The sequence below is a fragment of the Athene cunicularia genome, assembly GCF_003259725.1.
Source record: "Athene cunicularia isolate RWA chromosome 2 unlocalized genomic scaffold, athCun1 chr2_part1, whole genome shotgun sequence".
In the NCBI taxonomy this organism is placed as follows: domain Eukaryota; kingdom Metazoa; phylum Chordata; class Aves; order Strigiformes; family Strigidae; genus Athene; species Athene cunicularia.
In genome coordinates, this window is record NW_020799095.1 from 107233891 (window position 1) to 107257047 (window position 23157).

Consider the following 23157-nt stretch of genomic DNA (forward strand, 5'->3'; position numbering starts at 1 on the left):
ATTCCAGCATCTAAAAATGCCAGTGTAGATTACAGCATTCTAAATATGTACTTTTTGGAAGCTCAGAGCAAGTTCATCAGAGCCAACATGTTGTGGCATAAACCTGTCCAGCAGCCACATGCCACAGAGCTGCTCGCTCACCCTCCCCCGCCTGGGGGTTTGGGAACAGAATTGGAAACGTAAAGGGAGACTTCTAGGTTGAGATAAAAACAGTTTAATAATTGAAACAGAACAAAACAGTAACAATAATAGAACATACAATTGGGTAATGCACAATGCAACTGCTCACCACCCGCCGACTGATACCCAGCTCGTTTCCCAGTTAGTGATCCTGAAATACCAAGATTCCACAATTGCAATCCTGGAAGTGAGAGAGAACCCCCTCTCCATGGTCAACCCTCCTTTATATACTGAGCATGTTGTTACATGATAGGGAATATTTCACTGGTTAATCTGGGTCTGGTGCTCTGGCTCTAGTCTCTCCCAGCTTCTCATACACCTGCGTGCAGGCAGGACATGGGGAGTTGAAGAGTCTGTGATGTCTTAGCAACAACTGAAAACATCAATGTATTATCAGCATTCTTCCCATACCAAATCCCATACTGAATCCAAAACACAGTACTATTCTAGCTACTAAGAAGAAAAATTAACTCTATCCCAGCTGAAACCGGGACACAACACAACTGGAACCAAATCAGGAGATCAATTTTGCTTCCCTGTGCTACATTAACATCTGTAAAAAAATCCCCATACAGTTGTCACTATATATTTGTTTCTGAGAAAATGCACACTCTATGGGCCAACACAGATAAACCACTGTGAAAAAAAGGATTAGATTAAAAAGATAATCAAACCGGGTATCAAAAGTTCACATCAGCCAAACGTCTTTGATAGGAAAGAAAAGACTCATCACAGTGTTAGTTACCTAACCTACCTCTCCATCCCATCAAGGCTCTTCAAACAACTTCATAACCTATCCTGGGAGACATGGCGATACAGTCAGGACAAAAATTATATCCTGGAAGATCTGAAGGGTCCTACAACACTAGCTGGGCTGTTTATGAGAGTGCAGGAATTAATGGCTTGTCCAATCTATCAGACAATATTTTTTTTTAAGACAACTTTTTGTGAATTGCCCTTGGCATGATGGGGGGTTTTTGTTCCTGGTTTTATTTTAAAATCGAATGTAAATAGCTTCCTAGGTATTTGTACCAATTACCATCTGTATGGGACGAGAGTATCCCACTGCAGAAACCTACTACTGTTGGTTCAGCAAAACTTAGGACCCTGGGGTAGCTCAATTTAGTATTTTTATTCCTGGCATAGACAACAACAACAACAAAAAATCCTTATCTTTGTAGAGCAACATAAACAAAATTCTCTGCCATTATGCACTGAGTATTAATATGAAAAATCTGGTCAGTGACAAAAAGACAGAATGCCTCTAATTTTAAATTAGGAACAGATTAAACATGTATTGACCAAGTGAAATCAGCTTCTCCCCCAGAACACTCTAAATTGCTACTCCTATAGATGCTGCTGGCCACTGGGTACCTAAGGCAGCCGACTGGGTATACAATCACAGTACTGATACATATACATATGTACATCCATAGAATTCAACAGAAGTAGTTTTAGTCAATACAAAAGTTTGGTTCAATCTAAAATTTTTGTTTGCTATTCTGTGAAAAGTGACTCAACCTTCCACTCCTGGCTCTGCTTGATGGCATGAGTTACAGCCCTCCTCCAAACATCCAGCAGGTCCCGAACCCCCTGCCTCAGTGCACTGCCCAGAAAGCCTGCCTGGCTGCAAAACTGCGGGGAAGAAGGGAGTCCCCTGCCTCCCCCAGAATCAGGTGGATTATTTTTCTCTTTAACAACCAATATATGAAGTAAAAATAAAGTAGCCCCCTTGGAGAAGATCCCAAGGCCTCCCACAGCAAGAAGAGAGTTCACTGAATGGCAGTCCTAGCTGTAAAATCCTGCTGGAGCTGCAAAGGATTTACATGGAGGAGCAAGGTTTGCACCAAGTTGAACTATAACCATGGCACGTGCAGGCAGACCTCAACGAGCACAGACAAAACCAAGCAGTAACTGTCCGGTGGCACCTTGTAACTCTACAGGCTCTGTCTTCAAAAATTATCCATGAAAGACTTGAGTGTTTGGAATAAGAAAAAATTCCCAGAATTCAGAGCTCCTTTTCATCTTAAATGCTTCACACGATTTTTTTTTTTTTCTTTTTGTATCAGATAAGCTACCTTCTGATACTCTCTCCTGAATTCAAACAGGCACACTGCATTGGACAGAAATCAACCGTACTTAATATTCCTCCCTTTGCTCTAATCAGTTTGACAGGATCTCCCCTACATTAAAATTTTAGCATACATAATTCTCTTGCATGCAAAGAGTTATTAAACACTTTAATAAATCCTGTTAAGTTCATTTACTTTTTGGAAGATGATAACCTTGGAATAGACTTCTATGAAACTGGAAAAGCTGCCAAGAGAAATACTGCCAAGATAACTATGTAACTAGGTTAAACCTGGATTATTATTACTATTATTTACATTGAGGAGTATAACTAGAATACCTTTTCAAAATGGGCTTGATCTCTAACGGTGAGCTATGCTTATTTCTCAGTTTGCTAAATATGACAAAGAGTTTTAAGAACAGTCATACTAAACTCAAGACACACTTTATATTTAAACAAGCCTGCAGATGAATACTTTTCCCCCTATAAAATTAAAGCTGCACGTTTTACTATGCCGCTCTCTTGATCTGGTCATTGTTCAGCTGAGAAATAATGGCATAACACTGGATAAGGCCAGCAGTCTCGAGGTGAGATAGATTTTCCTTGGGTAGAAATGAAATTTACTTGTTGCCTTGATTTGCCCAACTACATCCTAAACATAAAGAAGTGTTCCAACCTCCTCATGTAGCCTTCATTCATGTTTTATAGGTTCAGGTTAATAGAGAGCATAAATGAAAACAACTCGTTGTCTTGAAAGGCATGAGTCTGTGTTGCTAAATGAATTAACCGATAAGCTCTTGCACTTACAGCATTCTTCAACAATCTTGTTTCACACATATAAAAACTGTGGACTAGCTGGTGTCCTAACTTTATAGTGCAAGAAAGAGAAAAAGCCATTAAAAGGTTGTTATAAAAACTCCACATTGCTGCACATGGGACCAGGAAACTCTATACTGGTTTTGCACCAGCAGTATCAACTGGTTTCTCCTGTAGGGTACATCATGTGGATCTGTGCCACCACATCCCAGCTCTAGGATGCTCTTCTATCAGTCTTAGGTGGTGTATCAACTGAAGCAAACCAGGTGAGCTGAAGACCACTCTTCTCTGTTGGCAGAACTGACCTGCCTTGCAGAGTGTCACACACATAGGAAGGACAAGGAAGAACAAGTTCTGTCTTCATTATTTGATGCCACTGCACTACAGTGTGTTTGGTGATAGCAAACACTCTTAGACTTCATGGCATTGCTGACCCTTTGATGAGCCCAAGAGGCATGCACTTGCAAACACACACACATGCACAAAGAGGAAAACGTGTCTTCTGGTTTTTGGGTTGTGTTTTTTATTCACAATGCCATTTAGCTGCTGTAATTTTGAGAGAAGCAACCCCATCATTTTGCCCTGCATGCTCTCTGAGAATAAGGCTTTCTGGAGAGGGATTTGAGCAGCTGCTGCTTAGCAGACAACAAAATTCAGGCTGCTGGAGTGGGAGGAGAAAGGGGGCAACAAACAACATTTGTTTAAAATCTGGCAGGAGCATCCTAATGAAATTAATTATCAGGGTCATCAGAACTGTTCCCCAAAGTGCCATAAGACAGGAGAGCCCTTAGAGTACGTGCTGATTTAAGACTGCATAAAAAAAAAAAAAAAAAAAAAAAAAAAAAAAAAAATAAATCACACTTCCCACACAGCACCATTGCTCACTTGCCATGTATATAAAAGTTGTAACAGTTAATCGTTTAGACAGGGATAAATATTTATTCAGGGACTACCTTAACGTTGAATGTTATTTCCTCCATGACGTAAACTCGTTCAGGAAATGCTTTAGCCACCTCCTCCACACTGTTAAAATACTGCACTGGCTCCTTAATATCTCGGTCTTGTTCCAGCAGCTTAAACTGCCCTGAAAACAGATGATAAACAGAAGAGTTGTAAGATATTTATATTGGACAACTGTCACTGTGGCAACTGCTGGCTCAACTTCTTCCCATTTTGCTCAGTCAATTTTTCCTGTTATTAGCAGCCAAAGAAGATGACAAAAGATTGCAGAGGGTCTCCTGAACCTGCCATGAAAGACACCCAGTTTCACCAGGTCAGAATGAAAAGAATGTGTGGGAGCTGGTTAAATTAAAAAAAAAACACAAAACCTTTTATCACTTACTCTCTAGCAATAGTAAATAACTATGGAGGCATTTGTGTTTGTGTACTTAATTTGGTGTAACAGTATCCGTACAGATAGCATTTTTTTGGCCCTTAGTATTAAAAGCTTTACAGAAAGAAAACACACCCATTACTATAAAACCCCAAGACAATAAACATAGGGGGTTTGTTTTGGTTTTAGCATCAAACAGCTATTAAAAAATGCTAGGCTAAAACCCTCTTCCCCCTAGGCTCCCCTAGAGTAGAAGAGCACCCAACTTTCCTTAATCATAAACTAAGCCCTTTGAAAACTTTAGCTAACATAAGAAATTAAACCATACACATTTAAAACACTTTTGAAGGTGGTTGCCTTCAGAAGAACATCAGAAAGAAGCGTTTCTTGCTGACTTTACGTCCCCCCAGCATGCAAACCTTGGCTATTTGTAAAAGGCAAGAACTAACATGGAGGCAGTCGCCCTGGGCAGACCTGCTGGGGACACCCAGGCACATCAATCACCTCTATGCATTACAAACACAAAGTTTAAAAGCTTTCTTTTATAAATACAGCGATAATAATGAAAGCTTAGATGGACACATTTGCTGCTTGTATGACTTAAAAAAAATCAGTGGAGCAATCTTCTCAAATTTAGAAACGTTAACTACTACTAAGTTAAAGGCTGGTCTCAGCAAGAGAATAGCACAGCAAGACTTGATGTAAGAAACAACTCCAGGAAACGAGAAAAAGGCTGAGTAAAATCAAGTTAGTGCATCTCCTGTAAGTCTTATTTTGAAATTAGTAATGCACACAGACACTGGATTACTGTTCCCAAACAGCGCTCTTCATTAAAATACATCCAATACATCAGGATGTCAGCCACCTACAGAAATATTTTCTCACTCCTTCAGCATTTTTGTGCACAACACCCTGCTGCCCCTATACAGCCCATCAGACTTCTGTGACACGTTTGGAGAATTCACCCACACTAAACCATTTCGGGCCATCTAGCAGCAGAGAAGGAAATGAATGCAAGCTCAGCAAGTCCTGACGCTCCACGAGAAAGACCTGTCCTGCCACTCTGCCAGGTGTGTGCTCACACATGTACACACACATGCACACCAAGAGAGGTGTGAGACCAGAGCCTCAGCTCCTCCACTCAACCCCAGCACCCCACTGACAGAAGCACACTTTTAATCAGTATGCTCCAGTACTGTGGTTACAAGCCTCAATGTCAGCTTACAAGACAGAAGACTTCCTTTTATGCCCTTCCATATGTTTTGTCTTTCTAAAGTGACCACAGTAACTTTGAAGTATTATCAGCAGGGTAACTAAAGATGCTGGTACTTCCCACTGCAAGACTGTATTTTACAAATGTTTCATAACCTTCACCACACTTCAAAAAATCAGTTGCCTTGGAGTTTTTCTAACTTCATGCCTACTTCAGCACATGCTATTATTTGAAGTCCAGCCAAAACAATGCACTTTGAAGACCAACACTGGGGTAGAAGCAGCAGGACCTTTGGTCTGACCTGCTGAAGCCATTCCTGTAGTATATTACAGCAACACAGTTGGCTACAGGAATGGTTTCTCCAAGTCAGACGAAAGGTCTGCCTCGTGCGGCATTCTGTTTTAGACATGAGTAAATGACAGTGGTGTAAGGAGGACTTTAAACACAATTCGCAATACCACCTCCACACCTCTAGGAGGAACACATGGCTTTAAGGATGCCCAGAGGCAGGGAAGAGGTATCTCTGGGCTTAGTAGCTCCAGAGGTTTTCTTTCCCATAAACTTGTTTAATTACTTACTGAAGGTATCTAAAACTTTCAGTATAGACACACCCTCTATCTTGAAAAATTCTTGCAACCTCTTCTTCCACAGACTTTACAGTACCTCCAAGATTAAGAGTAGAAATTTTAGGGGTGACAAAGCTACACCTGGCAGACACTATGGGAAGCAACAGGAAACCTGATAGCAGACAAGAATTTGGAAAAACACTTTGCATATTCAACAGAAACATGCCAGCATCCTAAAGCTGAACTCCTTAGCCTGTCCACCCTGAGCCCCTTTTGGTGCAATGCAATATATGGCCAGGCAGTCAGCACCTCTAGGCTCAGGGAATCTGGACAATTAGTAGGGAGATGCTCAGTTAACTGAAGCTGGAAACCATGTTATGACTGATGCCCGAGGCCAAACAGGAAGCGACAGAGAGAACTGTAATTTTTAATCCCCAGTCTGCCATACAGACCATGTAAATCCTTGTTTCAGGATTTCCCCGTCAGCCACAGCCTAACAAAGAGGAAGGTACATTTCCCCGTATTGCAGATCCTTCCACCTGCAGGCACCCCGCTTTCCTGCAAAGGAAATTCAGGGGGGGGGGGGGGGTGAGCTGAGTGAAGTCATACCTCCTTCTACGTGGAGTCAGGACATGCTGGGACATCACACAGCAGCAGGGAGCACCTGACAGCACACAAATACTACTTCTCTAGAACGTATAGCCAATGACCATATTTCACAGATTGTCACTAAGGGCAACACGTTCTTAAATTTTACTGAAGTTGTCACACAGTGCTCACTCACCATGGGCTGACCTGATGCTGTTGTGCTCTCCTGCTTACTTCTCAGTTGCTGTTGTCTTCAACTACCAACACAGTCACCTGGATGCTACCCTAACTGATTGCCCAGTTTGGAATCCAGGGGTCTGATTTGCAGGATTCCCAGCTGTGGTTACTATTCAAGGCAAGCTGTGATTACAATTTATAATGGTATTTCATACTTTTAGTTCCCTGAAGAAAAAAAAAATTCCAAAGCCACAGCAAGTTTGAGTCACTTCAGACAGATCTAAATCCAGTGGGGTTAGTTCTGATTTAACTCTCCCCCATTATGAACAGAGTTGAATACAATACTGCATGGAAACAACGTACTACTTTGTAACTGTGAGATACTGCAGTGATAAATTTTTGCTAGTCCAGAAAGAAATTGAGAACTCTCACTGCAGAGTGGTAATTGAGTTGGGCACAGTAGCAAAGCATGAATTCACATGAAACAAGGAAGGAAAACAACATAATACATTCTATGAACAATACTCATCCATATGAGCAATACTCATCCAGCACTTCATACGAGACACTGGTCCTTATTCTAGGTTCTCTAGTTACTCCGGAAGCATAATACTACTATTTTGCAGTGACTGTTATGTATTAAACAACAGATAGTCTGGTGGTAAGAAAAGGCCAGTTACCCACTGCAATCCAAACTTCTACCAAAAAAGTCCCAAATTCCTGAGCACAGAACAAATGCTTTAGGCTGTCTGCAACTGGGAGCAGGGTCTGCTATCCATTGTAGAATTACACATGTTCTTGTAAAAAAATAATCAGCTGGAGCTTTGCTTTGGTACAAAGAGATGCTCAGAACTGTCTATGTCGCTAACTGTGCCATCCTCCCTTTCCTTCAGCTGAGCTGTGCAAACACAAAGCCGTCTGTGCCTTCACTGCTAATAAGCAGCAGTTCATGAGGAGGTTGACTACAGAGGAGTACACACAGATCCCAAAGCATATAATAGAAGGGCAGCATTAATCTCCTCCTGTTACGAAATCAAGAAGTATGCTGTGCATGGAAGATGTCAGGACTAGATGTTAAAACGCCTCTTCTTTGGAAAAGATGGCTCGTAACTCGAGACCTTCTATAGACAGTTTTTAGAAATTTATTTCCTCATTAAAAGAGGCAGACTATTTTATTGGAAGTAGAGAAAGAAGGACTGAAGAGGGGCCTGCAATACACGTTTGAGCCAGATGTGAGTAACTAACTAATGGGGAGGAAGGAGACAATTTCTTATTATGTTTCTCCCTGATCTCTATTCAAGCTGCCATAAAAAAGACAGCATGGCTGAAATACAAGTTAAATGGACATAAGTCTGGCTTGACTGCAAGCTAAAGTGGAATTTTATTACACTTCAAGAGAGGCATGATTTTGTTGGGAGACTTTACAAAACTGACAGCAAGTTTAAATCACAAGGCTATTTAACCGTGTGTTAATTAGGAATTTAACAAAAAAATTAAAGCAAATCTAAAGCTAAAACTGTATTTTATAGAAGTTCACCCATCTCTCTTTCTTACTAGCACAAAAAAAATGAAAAGTTTCTCTAGTAAATCAGTGCAGGTTCAGAAAGATCAAAGATTTCTAATACTGACATGGTCCACTGAGCAAGTGTGGTTACTCCTTTGCGGCCAAATACAAGGGAGTAACGAACAACTACTGCAAGCTTTATATCTCTATCTTTCAGTCTGGCCTCTGACAGGCACAGTATTGGAACAGTTTCATTCTAGTATATATTATCTCTGTAGATTATGAATTCTTATTTCTCTGTGAAGGTACTTACAGCAAAGACAGTAAATCCACTATTGCTGGAAATGAGTCTGGAAAGATAAAAAGGCAAGGGAAGATCTAAACCATGGCTTATCCCCCAGTTTATGCAGTCATTTATTAAAACCCAGTAGTAGGAGGAAGATCAGACCCTCTTCCTCCTTGTCAGAAGTTGGCCCTGTGATGTCTGCGAGCAGGGGCATTAACCAGCCCTTTCTGTCCCAGCTTTAGGTTGCTTCTGCTGCTAAGGTTCTCGCAGGTTTACATACGTTCACAACTCCAACCCACCTCATACAGGTTATTTCTGTAATGTAAGATCCCCTAGTTTTCGCAGTGACTTACCCCTCACCAAATAGTCCAGCCATTTCCAACAGTCCAGAATGTTTCCAAGTACATTCTGTACTTTGTCTGTACTATGCCTAGATCAAGAGAGTCCTTATCTGTGGCAAGGGTTCACAGACCAAACAAACAGTGAAGTTTTCATCAATATAAAATGATGAGAGCAGGCATGTGCTCATATACCAAAAAGAAAATCTGAAGAAAGAAATTAGGAAAAAAAAAAAAAAAAAGTAGCTGCATGTCATCAGTAGGAAAAATGGAAGGTCACTGAAACATCTGCTCAATTGCGTTAGCTGTTAAATGTTTCTCCAAGGAGGCAGGAGTTGTATTGTCTTTCAGCAGCTTTGATTATTTAGTAAGTCTCACATCTCTCTATGTGAGACTGTATGCAAAGCCCAGTGCTTCTCAAGAATGCGCAGACAGCACAGCAGGGTAGCAAAAGTACTGCAGAGGTTTATGTTTTATATTATTTGTTGACTGCTGACTGCATTTCAGTATTTCAAAGAACAGCAGAGCTGACTCAAAAATAAAAGACTACCTGCCAGAATATCACCATTTTGGAAAAAGACGATTTTTGTCTACATATTTCAGCATTCCTGTGCATCAAGCTGATAGGAAATAACTTTGCTTTCCTCCCTAAAAAGATGATCCTTGCTATAACTAGGCAGAGTTGAAAAGCATAAGCCTAAAGCACAAATAAAACATAATAACAAAGGGCACAGAGAAGTGGCTTGCTAGATATCAGGGAGAATACAGTTGCATGAATTGGAAATTACACTTCAGCACACTTGGTTCTTTGATGGACCTGTATAGTCTTCAGCTGACAGTGTATACAACTGCCCTCAACACCTGATGCAAAAATAAATTTGTCTCAGTGGTGGTGATGGAAGGAAATCTCAGTTTATGGTCTCAATTGTTACCCCATCAACTAGATCATATGGTAGAGCTATTTCATCCCTACCTAATTCTTAGACAAAGCAGCCAGTCAAGAGTGAGCATGGCAAACCAAAGACTCTAAAATAATAGCTTAAGACATAATCCTAACACACCAGCCTACATATAATTTTTTAAATTATAAAAATAATTTAAATAACATAATTATTTAAGTTGACATTTGCCAATACGTTTTTTGCACAGAACCAACATGTGGCATTTTGCTTTTGTCATGGCAGTGGCTGCAGCTGTCTAGACCTGAAAAAAGAATGAAGAAAAGAGAATCCATCATATCTTTGATAGAGCTATTATCTGACTAACTGGAACCATGGTGTAAAGTTAATATCGCAGCTCTTCTGGGGACCTACCATTAAGTAAATGTCAAAAGGTTTGGTAGACACGCAACGGTAATGACGAGTGGAAAATAAACGCCTTGCTTCACTATTGTCACCTTTCTGCTTGTTGAAGCTTAGTGTTTGTTCACAGTTCTCCAGATGAAAGCAGAGTGCCTGCATGTTCAGGTCCTCTGGAGCAGCAGAACTGCTGGGTCTCCACTGCAGAGGGGACAGAGCAGGGGGAAAAAAACTCATTGAAATTTCAAGTATAAATGGGATTACAGAATGCCATTTTCAACAGCGGGAGTAGACAGTAGTCCACAAACTAACTAGTGCAGACAGGCTCATAGCACAGCTGCCCACCGAGAGCATGGGAAAGTGAATCACCTGCTCCGTCACCTCTGGGTTCCTCATTGAAAGAGCTGTTGATTTCACCTCAGGCTGTGACCTGACAGAAATGTAACATGGAGGCAATGCTATGGTAATTTCACCCCCTCAGCCAAAGAAAAGAGCAAGATAGCTCAATGGTACAGGTTCATACTTATCTGCCACACTGATAGCTGAGAGCTATGCAAAAAAAAAAAAAAGGTTTGGGGGGCAGAGAGGGAAGTTTTCCTGAGTTATCTGTAAGAATTTCTTTCCTTATTTTCATATTGTAGCTTGCTGAAAGAATACAGGAAACGATAAAAGGGTGGAGGATAGAGCAGGAAAATACACAAGAACCTTAAGTAAACAGCTTCCAAAGGATAACAACTGGGCCACAAACTAGAAAAGTTACGATTGATTCTTATATTGCAATCACTATAAAATAGCTATTAAACAGTCTCTGAAATACTCTGTTTTTTTTAAGAGCTGGCTGTCAGTACTTTTTCTTGAGGGGAGGGAGGGGGTGAAGAAGAGGACCTCCTGTGTCCCCATCTGTACCCAATCTTCTGGAAATTTTGTGAATGTATTAAAAAAGCTAGAAGAAACATGAATTAGAGACATATCTAAGTAAACACAATACAAGTAGAATTCATCAAGTGTTCTGGAGCTAAACTTATGGCACTGCAAAGCAGAGGGCAAGACACAAAGGCACATTCAGTCAGCAGAGATTGTGCAACATTTAATGGGGAAGGAGCCCTTCAGAATGAATAGTTTTACTTCTCGGAAGTATTATGAAGATTTTGAAGCCTTAAACGCCTTTATTCCTCTCTGTGTTATGTCTGCGGTACAAATACCCATTCAACCAAGAAAGAATGAGTCAGGCATCACAACCTGGTGAAACATGTCGAAGCAGAGCAATGGCACGCTGACACATCACCTGTGCGCATCCACAGACACCATTTACCATTTGAGAGATCAAGGAAGGGAATTCAACCAAGTTTCCCACACAGCAACGCAATGCTTGTTAATCAAAACCTCTAATCCTATGCTGGCAAAGCAAAGGAGATGGTACAGCCTAGCGCCCTCTTTTCTCTTATCTTTTATGGCTCTTAGCATAACAAAAAAAAATATTCTATTCTGTTGGCAGCATAACAAAGAAAAATCAGTTCAAATGGTGACTGATGATAGCTTAAAGCAGATTTACTCAGAGATATTGCATGAGAGGGAATTTTAGGTTACAGATGATGTAGAAAGACAGACAAGGAAAACAAGCCTAACCTCTAACCTTTGTTTCATAAGTTATTACCATCACAAATACAAGATTACCACAATGAAATGTTCTATTTTACTGGGTCACATGTTTGACTGTCTGGACTGTAAATTAACTAGATTTAACTTACTCACTGGATTATCATTGATCTAACTTGTAATTAACATCATTCTATTCCTTTCCCATGGGCTGCCAACAGACAGAAAGAATATTCCACAGGCAGTGTGTTAGTTCACAGGCTCAACTGACCATGCAGAGGACTCTGACCACCACACCGTCCACTGTCCAACTTTCCTAATTAACAAAAGCTGTTGCTAGTTTCCTGTTGGACAGTAGGAGTATAAAGACATGCATATGAAGATGACATGCTCACCTGGTGAATACCATAGCTTATCCAGCTCACAATACAAAAAGGTATCAAGAGAGAAAAGTTACAGAAAGTCCAACTAAACCAATTCAGAGTGTTAAGATGACTACGTTTAACAGCAGCTACCTAATGACAAAAGCTTTTCTTACTTGACTACTAGCACTGTTTCCTTGGTACCAGAGTGGACACCCACTTAAACCTCAGTTATGGAAGTGGTAAGAGTCACTGAAAGCTTATGGCTCCAACCATAAGAGGAAGAAGAAGAGAGAGGCAGACTTGATAAGAAGGTAAAGCCAACTTATCTCTCACTTAACAGAAGCCTCTAGCAAAAACTTCTGTCCTCTATATGAACAGCTGGAAAAGACAATGAGGTACAGCAGCAAAAAGTACATGGTTACAGTTCTTACTGTACTTTGAATTATGCATCTTACTAAGTAAATACATTGCTTTCATTAACACTGATTCAGGACATAAAATCAGTCCTAAGAAGTGGAGGCCTAGATTAGATGTTTCAACACAAACTGAACATCAAACCTTGCACTGAATGACAGACAAGTCCCTTAATAGCATCTTATATTGTTCTGCCCAAGTAGATTTTCCTATGTTAGTGAGAGACATCACATACATTTAAAATGAAGAAGCAGCAGAGACTTTATCTGCCTTTGGTTCTGTTCTTAACTAGGTGATCTCCTCCCAAATCATTGCTATACACTTGTCCCAAGACATACATACATTAAAAGAACAGGGTTGTCTACAGTAGATTAACATTTAATTAAAGCACAGAAGAAACTTGAGAGTAACAGAATAAACTCCTAGTTAACTTTTGAAATTAATATTAGTAATTTCAAGCAGGCTCAAACAGACCATATTAGAATACCTGTTAAATGTTAGCCAAACATGCTGGGATTTTGTATCACAGCTGCATCAAAAAATGCTGCCTTTACACCATGGATTCCCTCACCTTGTTAACACTGATTTCAGTAGAAATTACTAATGTGTAAGATTTCCTCTTTAATGCAGAAAGAGTAAAAATGTCATTTTTTAATCAAAACAAAATTTGTGATCATTAGTTTGAAGAAAACACAGTAACATGAATTTGTTCCATTTCAGCTGATGCCCCACCAGCAATGGTGCAGCTGTAGCTCATAATCTGTGTGACGGAGTACCAAGTGAGCACAGAAACTCAATTCCATCCTTCCCCTGCTCCAGTTGATGCCTCTTCATAGGAGATCCACACTGGAAGAAACCTTTCTTCCCTTTCACTCTCCCCATTATGATTGCTAAACAGAGAACTTCAGTGTCTTGTGCAACATAAGTGTCAATGAAAGAAACTGGAGTGTTTTCTAAGGACAACAGTATTTCAGGACCTGAGTTCAGTGCAGCTCTAATTGAACAGATTCTTCTAATTCCAGTGTCTAAATTTGTTCAAAAAGGTGAAGAGGATTCTTGCACCGATAAGAAGTATTTTTAACATAGACTGTACTTACAGAGAGTAGCTCAATCTATCTCCCCTTTACATATGGACACAAGTAAATGTTAAGATAAAAACCAGGCAGCATCCAAAAAGAAATCCTGTCCACCAGTGGCAACAGAGAAATCTTACACTGACAGATGAAAGAAGCTTCATTCTTAGATCAATGACTGAATTTGGGAAGAGGGCTAGTCATTTCAGGGGACCAAAATCTGCACTGAAGAAAGAAAACTTTAGCAATTTAGAAACTACCAGATTCCAACCTCTGTGTCAGGCCTGCTCCAAATCGTATTACTTCACTTTGTTGATTAAAAAAAAATAAATTGAGAGAGTTCCAATTATAGGGAGGAATTTTAGATGTGCAGAAGTGTATTTTTGGTCATAACATGGATTGCAGAGATTCTAACCACGACTGACTTGTGGCTTTATACCAGACACAACTGTTTGGATTTGGTAGCCATCTCTTAAAAAATAAATTTGACAGAATGGAAGTGGCTTTTCCAAACAACTTCATATACATTCTTCTACTTCTTGGCAAGTTGAAGCTTTTGCTAGAATAACAGAAGCAACTGCTCAGCTTAATGGTTAACTTCGCCTTACTGAATAGCAGCTTTTATTTATTTTGCAAAAGCTTCAAAGTCCACACTCACCAAAACTCAAGCTCTTAGTGTTTCTGCCACAGTGCAAAGACATGTTCTTCAATCATAAGCCCAACACCCTTTATGCTTTCTGCTCTTTTGCTGACAGATCTTTTTCCTCCTGCTACTCCCACATGAGTATCTCCATTTCTATGGCCTGACTTTAGTGCCATTCATTGCTTTCTTGTTCGCTGAGCAGCCTTTTGTGCTTTTCAGGTTCTGACCTCTTCCCATGCTCAACGGGCCCCGGCATAAGTGTAGGACGGTGTGTAGTGAAATATTCCACCCCAGAAGGATAGTCATGTCGACAGTACTGCCTCTGGCAGGCACTTACACTGCAAAAAACAAAGCTAAAGAAAAAGTGCATTCACGGAGCAGAAATCTTGAAAATGTACACAGATCAATTCTGTATAAAAAGTGCTTTTGTTTCCTGTTCAGGAACAGGTTTTTTAATTAACTGAATGGGAGGAGTTGTAAAAACCAGGAACAATGACTGACTGAGTCAGCAGCTCAGTCAGTTCTTAGTAGCTTACAGGGCTTTACATGAAACAGAATAAACATATTTCATTCAGAGTTAGACATTTTTATCAATGTGTAGAGAGACTTCAGAGCTTGGGCTTGGTATCCTAAAAGACCGTCTGTGCATTATAGAGCAGCTTATTGTTTCAAAGCTTGTATCTCATTTGCTTGCTGAATATACATGTGGTTTACAGTTTCTAGCACAGTCTGTATTTTCCTCCTCTTCTCTTCTTCAACTTAAGTCTACTGAAGTATTGTGCTCAAAGTACTGGAGAACCTGTCACTCAAATAGTTGCCAACATTTCTGTATCAGCAATGGAAAGGAGGGGTTGCTGTTCTTCTATGTGATTAAAAGACAATTTTCTTGGGAAAGGTACTATCACTTTGCATTGTCAATACCCAGTACAGACTATAGATTAGTTAATGTATTTACAGTTTAAATAATAAAGGAATTCAATTTATTATAGCTCTGATCACCAGCAATCTTAAGCAAGTTCTGAAAACCAAGTTCACTTTACTTCTGGAACAGATTAGACAACATATTTAAAACTGAAATGAAGCCAATTTCCAAAGAAACTCCTTAATTACACAACAGATCTGGTTTATTCAGCTAAAATCTCCTGTCAAGGAAAGTATTCAGTGTTAAGTACATTTATGCTACAGCTAAAACTATATTAAAGAGAATTTAAAACAAGTGTAGAGCCAAAATAATACAGTTTCTGAAAATCACCTTAATGAAAGTACATGTTAGTAGTTTATACTTCAAAAATCATCATCCATAACATTAGAATATCTATCAAGCATACAAAGTAACTTGCAGCAAGCAAACATTTCTAATTTTTTTGGTTTAGGATCAGCAGCCACATATATATATATCTATATATCTATATATCTATATATATATCTATATCTATATCTATATCTATATATCTATATCTATATATATCTATCTATATATCTATATATATCTATCATCGCCTCAGTTGAGAAGCAGAAGGTGTTTTGATACCCATATTCTGCATGAGGTAAGCTACTTCTTCACTCACTCTGTATGAATGCAACAGACTTTGTCAGAATTGTCTGTCTGGTTTCCAGTACAAGAGGACATTGATTCAGCATAGTGCAATCTATCTGTGAAGCGGACAAAGCTCCTGATAACAGCTCAAGATGAGCGAAGGCAGCTTTAAGGAATGAGCATTTTGGCATATGTTCAGAGCACGTGTTAAAGTGTCACCAAAAAAAAAAAAAAGAAAAAAGGAAGAGATGAGCTAAAAAGGTGGGTGAATGGAGATGATGGGTAAGAGCACACTGCTTCAGCACTGCCTCTTCATTTAATTTTCACTGTTACTCAAGAAGGCAACAAAGATGATGAATCTAAAATGCAGATCTAAGCAAGATACGCATCTGCCTCAATTCTCTTGAATGCATTCCGTCACACATATTTTGTTTCATTACCTTAAATAAGGTGGGTACCATATAAACCCTCTCTGGCAGTTCAAAATATCACAGCTGAATCCAAAAGGTATAAAGAAACAGAATGCCCAGCCAATTTTTCCCTCTTGTAAGACGCCTGCCAGCTTGCTGAGAGCCAAATGAAACCAGTTAGTAAAGGCAACCTAGCCTAAAACAGCTCGACAGAAAATAAATGCTACAGACCTCACACGGGGTGGTTTATTTTCAAAAAGCGTTTTCAGAAGACCACTTAGGGGATTTGGTTTTCTCCATGTAAAAGACAATTCATGATTTAAAGAGCTGTACTATGCCTTGCTAATGCTTTCTGAAATGCTATTGAATATTTTATCCTATATGCATTTCTAGTGAAACCTTCTCACTAATACTGGTTTGGGGCATCTCCAGTTGAGAGCCGTTTTGCACCAATTCCAATTTGTAGCCTTTCACAGAAAGGGCTGTGAAGTGGTAATTATCAAAGTGGCTGGCCGCCTATTTGTCCTTGAATGAACATGAACTTCCCCAGCTGCTAGATTGTCACGAGATACATTATTACATACAGATTTCTAAGTACACAAGCTAATGTTAGCAAGTACAAATGCTCCAGAGAAATTCTGTGCTTTAAATTTCTGTGAAAGAACTTTGGTTTTAAAACAAGGCGATCTTAAATCTACCTCTGGGTTTAAGAGAAACACTATTAATATTTTTGGTTAAAAAAAAAAGTTATTGCTTGAATAATGAAACTAAATCAATACTGAGCATTTTGTGTTAGCACACAGATTTAAGGTTGTGAAGAGGCCTTAGATGGAAAAGAAAAGATATTAGGGTTTCAGACACTTAGAACTGGCTACTGTAAATATTTAGAAAGAGACACAGATGATGCTTAGAGACCTGAAAAACTGGGGCATCCCAAGCTAAAAGCAACACAAACCCAAAAACTGTCAAAAGATCAGTCTTCGCTAGAATTATCACAAAGTATTGAAAAAGTTCTTTCAACAGCTTAAATGTTCTTGTCAGGAAAATTACTATTTCAGTTGAGATTTCTGAGCATAAGGAGCAGAAAGGCAAAGACACAGTCAAGAAACCCTGCCTTTGAAATGACACAAATTGAGCTCCTGGAAGCAGTATCTTCCAAAAAAAGTCCTTTCCTTCCTCTTTCAACTGCACCGCTACATACCCAGCAAGAGCAAAACTCAGCAGCATACATGGCCTCCCACACAGTGAGCCTTCGCAGACACGCAGCAGCACAGTTACTACCACGCTGCAGAAGATCACCTGGAAGAGGGTCACCTGCTCCAAGGAACCACCCCAACACTCCTCTCAACCCTTCAGTCTGCCACCTCCTTCTAACTATGCTGAGTTGCCTTGAGGTGACTGAGTGTCTATCCCATGAAAACCCTGCCACTGAAAGTGATGGTTTTTACCATCAGTAAACTTGGCCAATGGTACATGGCTGGGTTTATAGAAAGCAGGCACAGGCATGGCTTACTCAGACCGGACATATGGCACCACAGCTAACAGGCTTATCTACACACAGTTTCAATGCCTACTTAACTAAATTAGTACAAAACATGTTTAGTTAAATCACTGAAAGACTGCGACCAGCTAAACCAAGCCAGATACAATCTGGTTTACAATCTGTGTCATTTTATCTGCTGGGGGTTCTCTGATGAAGGGATGTCAAAGTGGGCAATCCCAGGGTCCTCACCTTTTTTCCCTGGAATCATTCTGCTCGCTCTGAGCACACATTGCAGGCCTTCACAGCCACTCTTCAGTCTGAATTGCCCAAGTGACTGGGAGTCTAAATACCAACACAACAGTTACTTAATGTCTTACCTGCAGATTACCCTTCACCCTATCTAGTGTTGCACTCCTGCCCTGTTACAGGCTCCTCATGGCTGACCAGGCAGCTCAGCTGCCAGCTCTGGGAAGACTCAGCTGAGCCAACTCTCAGAAAGCTGTATGCCAGCTGACCCAAGATTTTTCTTGGACAGGAGTCAGAAAACTCTGCACACTTTCCATCTGATTCACATTAAGCAAGCCTTATGATCGCCAAACACCATGAAGCGACAAACGTCTGCAATATGATTAAAAGGTGGCTATTTTTCATTTTCCACAGTAGATAAGACAAATGGTACATCCAAACAGAATGAAAGCATACAAGCATCACATGTGTTATCACACACATCTGCTTCATTGAACCAGCACGCCTGAGAACAGTAAGGCAGATATGGCAGCACCGGGTTTCATCCTCAGCAGCGCAGAACTTCGAGGGACTCCCCAGGTCTTGAATGCTATCACATGCTGGGCTGCTACTCCTTCCTCACTACTGTTAACCAGGCAAGGCAGTATGTGCTGTGATCCTACACGTCCACGGTGCTGTGTGGGCAGACCCTACATGCCTCACTTCCAGGTTTTCTAGGGCAAGTCTAAGGCCATGGCAGACAGCTGATCCATGAAGCCTGCCCACATCTTCACACAGAGCTGAAGGCTTAGTGTGGCCCTTTATATCTTACTCTTTTCTTCCCTAGCAAACATCATGTATGCCAATTTCTCCCTGCAACCTTTCTCTCTCACTCAGAATTATTTCCCTCTGAAGAAAAGGAAAAGCAAGCAAACAAATGTTAAAAATATCTTCTGTGATTCTCTTTTAGGAAGTAGTATAGCCAGGAATCTATATGACCCAGATTTCATAGCAAAGGTATGAAATGTACAAGTAAAGAAATCTATGCTACTCAAAATTATTTTTTTCTTCTATCGTTAAAAAAAGCCTTAGAATTAGAGTTGATATTGAGAGAAATCAAAGTTATAAAACATTCTTTCTGTAGTAGTAATAGAGGATGAGTTTATCCATGACCACACAGCACACCACTCTAATGAACAGCCAAAAAAGGTTAATTAATAAATAAATTGAGCCAGATACCAATCCTTCACAACAGAAAAGCTACAATATTAGCAGCTTACATATACCAGAAATATCAAAACCTTAAAATCTTTGTCCAAGATTATAGCACAAAGCACTATGGGCTAATCCAGGAACACTAGACAATTTAATTACATTTTCCACTGAAAAATTAAACCATATGTATAGCTCATCAGATCAAGCTTTCTAACATGTTTCTGCTTTTGATATCTAACTTCTGTCTGAAAATGAGGTTTTCATTTTCCTGATGAAATCTGATTCTATCTCCATTGCCAAACTCAAGCAGCATTGATGGAAAGTGAGGAGAAAAAGTGTTGGGTCATCTGACTTAAGACTTATAGCAGAGTTCAACCTCTAAGTAGTAAAAATGTTAGAATATGACAACTGTTTATAGGTGAAGACAACAAGGTAATGCAGGAATAAGCAGAATTTTTTACCTCAAAAAAATATCTCGCAGATTTTCTCCATTTTCTTCCCTCAGGCACACAATTAGTTAGGGTCTCAGTCCTCATTAAAACACTCCTCTGACACTGTAGTGCTATCTCACTAGTTTTGGCTGTTGCCTCAAGAAACCCATGTAGAAGGACTGCACATGTGCAGTGTAAAGACAAAGAAATGATACAGTGCTTCTGGTGGATCAGCTCTTCTGCCATCTTCATTCAATGCCACCTGCTGTCACTGAGTAATGTGAAACAGTGAGCTTTAGAAACCTGTCCATCATGAGGATCTGGGCAAGGCACTGTGCTCCAGTGCCTATCAGCTGAACAACATCTATACTAAAGAGAATCATATGAGTAGGAATTTAACCCCAAAAATCCTTGCTGAAACTTATTTTACAAAGTTATAACACCAATAAAAAGTCCTTTGCTGAAGGAAGAACATAAGCCTGCAAATTTCATCTGTATTTTACCTTATGCTAGCAATTTGCTTGCCCATTTTTCAGTAGCCTCTTTCCAAAGGATTTAAAACTTTCCATGAAAACTTTATTTCACTGAGGGCACAGAATAGTTCTGTATTCAGAAACCTGGTTAAATTTTTCTGCCCCTCATACAGTTATTTCTTTCTTTTCTGCTGCAGAACTATTCTGAGATACTTTCCCAGCACTTTGATGCCCACAGAAGGGATGCCTGCATGCATGCTTACTCAGTGCCACCAACTCGGGTTGGACAACTGTACATCTTGGTGAGCAACTTGAGTTCACGCTACCCTTCTTCTGTTTCATCTGAGCTAGTGATTTGAATCCAGCCTCTCACATCCCTGCTACAAAATCAATCTTTCTGTATATGTATGAAAAAAAATGAACTGCTCCAACTATAATCCTTGGGGCAGAGCAGCTGGTTATATACCCTTATGCTCAGGGAACTGTGAATGTGGGAAGCAAATTTCAAGCCACTGCTTCAAATCCAGCAGGGCAGGAAATGCATAAGCATATGCATCTTACACGCTATATGCTTAAGTTTTAAATCACCAGTTACTGTATAGTACAATTTTCGCTATTTCCACTGTGGATCTGAGAAGCCTTCCAATTAAAACAGGCCCCAAGCTTCAGGTTGAACTCAACGTGGTCCTGTAATAGTTTCATCAGGTCAGCATTCCCAAGGAACAATGGTATAGCTGAAAATTAATGCTGCCATCTCTAATTTCAAACCACTATGAAGAGATCATTATGAACGTTCACTCACAACATTCACCCACACTTATACTAATAGCCTGTATATGACTACAAATTTCCTGGTGACGGAAATGCAATACAAAGCAACAGCAAAATGTCTTGCCCACACTGCCTTCAATTTAGCAGAAAAAAAAAATTAACCTGCATCCCTCTGGTTCAAGAAAACTTTCATCAATACACATCAGACAGCAGGATCTGGAGCTGTGTATACGTTCTCTTCAAGATTTCCAAGTAGGTTTTGTTCATGACATTAATTAAAATAATAGCTCAATCCTTTCAGGGTCGACAGTTTTCTAAAAATGAAACTGCTTTATTTCAGCTTCATCCATCACCAAGAGTAGGAAATCATTCTTATACCAGAAGGAGATTCCTTCTCACCAGGCAGTTTACAGGATAATCCCAGATGCAGAAGCCAGCCAGCACAAGGGGTGCATTGTTAGAAACCCCCTGCCTCGCAGGGGCACCCTGGCTCCCCTTAGGGCAAGGGTTCAAAGGCTTTATACAAAGCAGTGGAAGGGGCAAGCTGCAATTCATCCTCTACCCTGCTTTTTCTCCTTGCCCGGGGTGCCAGAGCTGATGCCTTAGAGACAGGTTTCAAGGATCAGGTCTTCACCTTGACTTTCTGCACTCCTGTAACTTGACAACAAACTCTCCTGAACGCTGGTGGCAGAGAGAGGGTTGGGACTGCGTTTCCCTCCCTGTCAGGACTAGTCCCACAGGAGCAGAAACACAGTCAAGCTATTACACAGAAAGGAGTTTTGTTTTCATTTGGCATCAGAACTGATACAGAGAATCAAAGGGAGAATCAGCACTGAAGATTCATTTGTATATCAAGGCAAAATCCAGAAACCATTGAAATTGTTTACAGCAGGTTGAAAGAATAATACAAAGAACAAACACTGCTGACAAATACCCAGATGGCATATGTAGGCAAACCTCAATGCCTTTAGCCCAGCTAAGTTTCATTAACATTTGCATATCATTTCAGGATTTTATTTCCAATACCTAAAAAGCACCAAATTATGAAGAGAAATGGGAGTCATCATGCTCCCTCTGCCTCCAACTTTGCTTTGTGACTAAACTAAATTTACCTGGCAGAACAAAATGGTTCAAGCAACTGGTGCAGGTGACAAAGAGGGAACTGGAGGAAGATGTGTAATGCACTGAGGAACTAAAGGATGCTGCTTGTGCATCCACAGGGCTTTTTCATGACAGTTTCACAGAGTTCCTGCAAAGTTACTCACTGCCAGAACAGGCTACCCAGAACTTTGGAAAAAGCAAAACACATTACAGAAGGCAGATCCATCACCTTGTATCCAACCACTTAATTCTTCCTATGTAAACTTACCCTGGCAATCTCTGTTGTCATTTGAAATCCCTGTGTCTAGGAGGATGATGACAAACCACAGCATGGGATGTTTCCCTATCAGATACAAAAGCAAGTCAGGAGTGATGTCAAGGACTTGCAGTTTCCTGTGGAGGCCACTCTCCTCAGTGAGAATCAGGACACAACTATTCAGACTTGTTTTAAGACAAAAAGTCATGAAAGCTGAAAATATCCACTCATGATCTGTATGAATTAAGTGTTTACCTGGCAAACCCTTTGTTTCCATGGCCCATTTTGTGATACCAGAATTTATTTACTTCTGTACCAGTGCATTACCGGCCACACCACTGTCAGCTTTTTCATGCACTGGGGACAGAGTAGAAACACTTAATGTTTTTCAATCTATCCAACTAAATAATTCCAGATTGTTGCTGGAGGTAAGAAAGGGTGAAAAAGTAACGTTGAATCCTTCACTTTTATATAACAGCACTGAAGTTAAAAATAGATTTATAAAATATTAGTAATCCTTAATCTCCCTTCAAATCAAAGTGATGGCTACGTTTGCTAGTGATTAGAGACCCCAAGAGATTTATTTGTAAATGTCTGGCTCAAACTCTGCTAAAACCTTCTCTTTTTTATTTAGTTAGTTTGCTGACCTGGTAACTATTCAAAACATGAATTTTAATGAGAAAAAGACCCAACCACCTCCAGCACATTAAACCTCTGTAACAGACAGAAAGGGAAAAAAAATAAGGTGTTGGTTCACACAACACGGCAGGGTGGGGAGACCTTTTCAGCAGCAG

The 23157-nt window shown here is 40.1% G+C and overlaps 1 protein-coding gene across 1 annotated transcript in view; it reads right to left on the reverse strand.

The window, feature by feature from the left end:
- The window catches only part of GAREM1 (GRB2 associated regulator of MAPK1 subtype 1), a 101525-nt gene that overhangs the window by 18180 nt on the left and 60188 nt on the right, over window positions 1–23157 (reverse strand). Inside the window, exon 4 of the mRNA XM_026841454.1 lies at window positions 4021–4151. Within this exon, the coding sequence (XP_026697255.1) occupies window positions 4021–4151 (131 nt within the window). The remainder of the gene's footprint in view (window positions 1–4020; window positions 4152–23157) is intronic.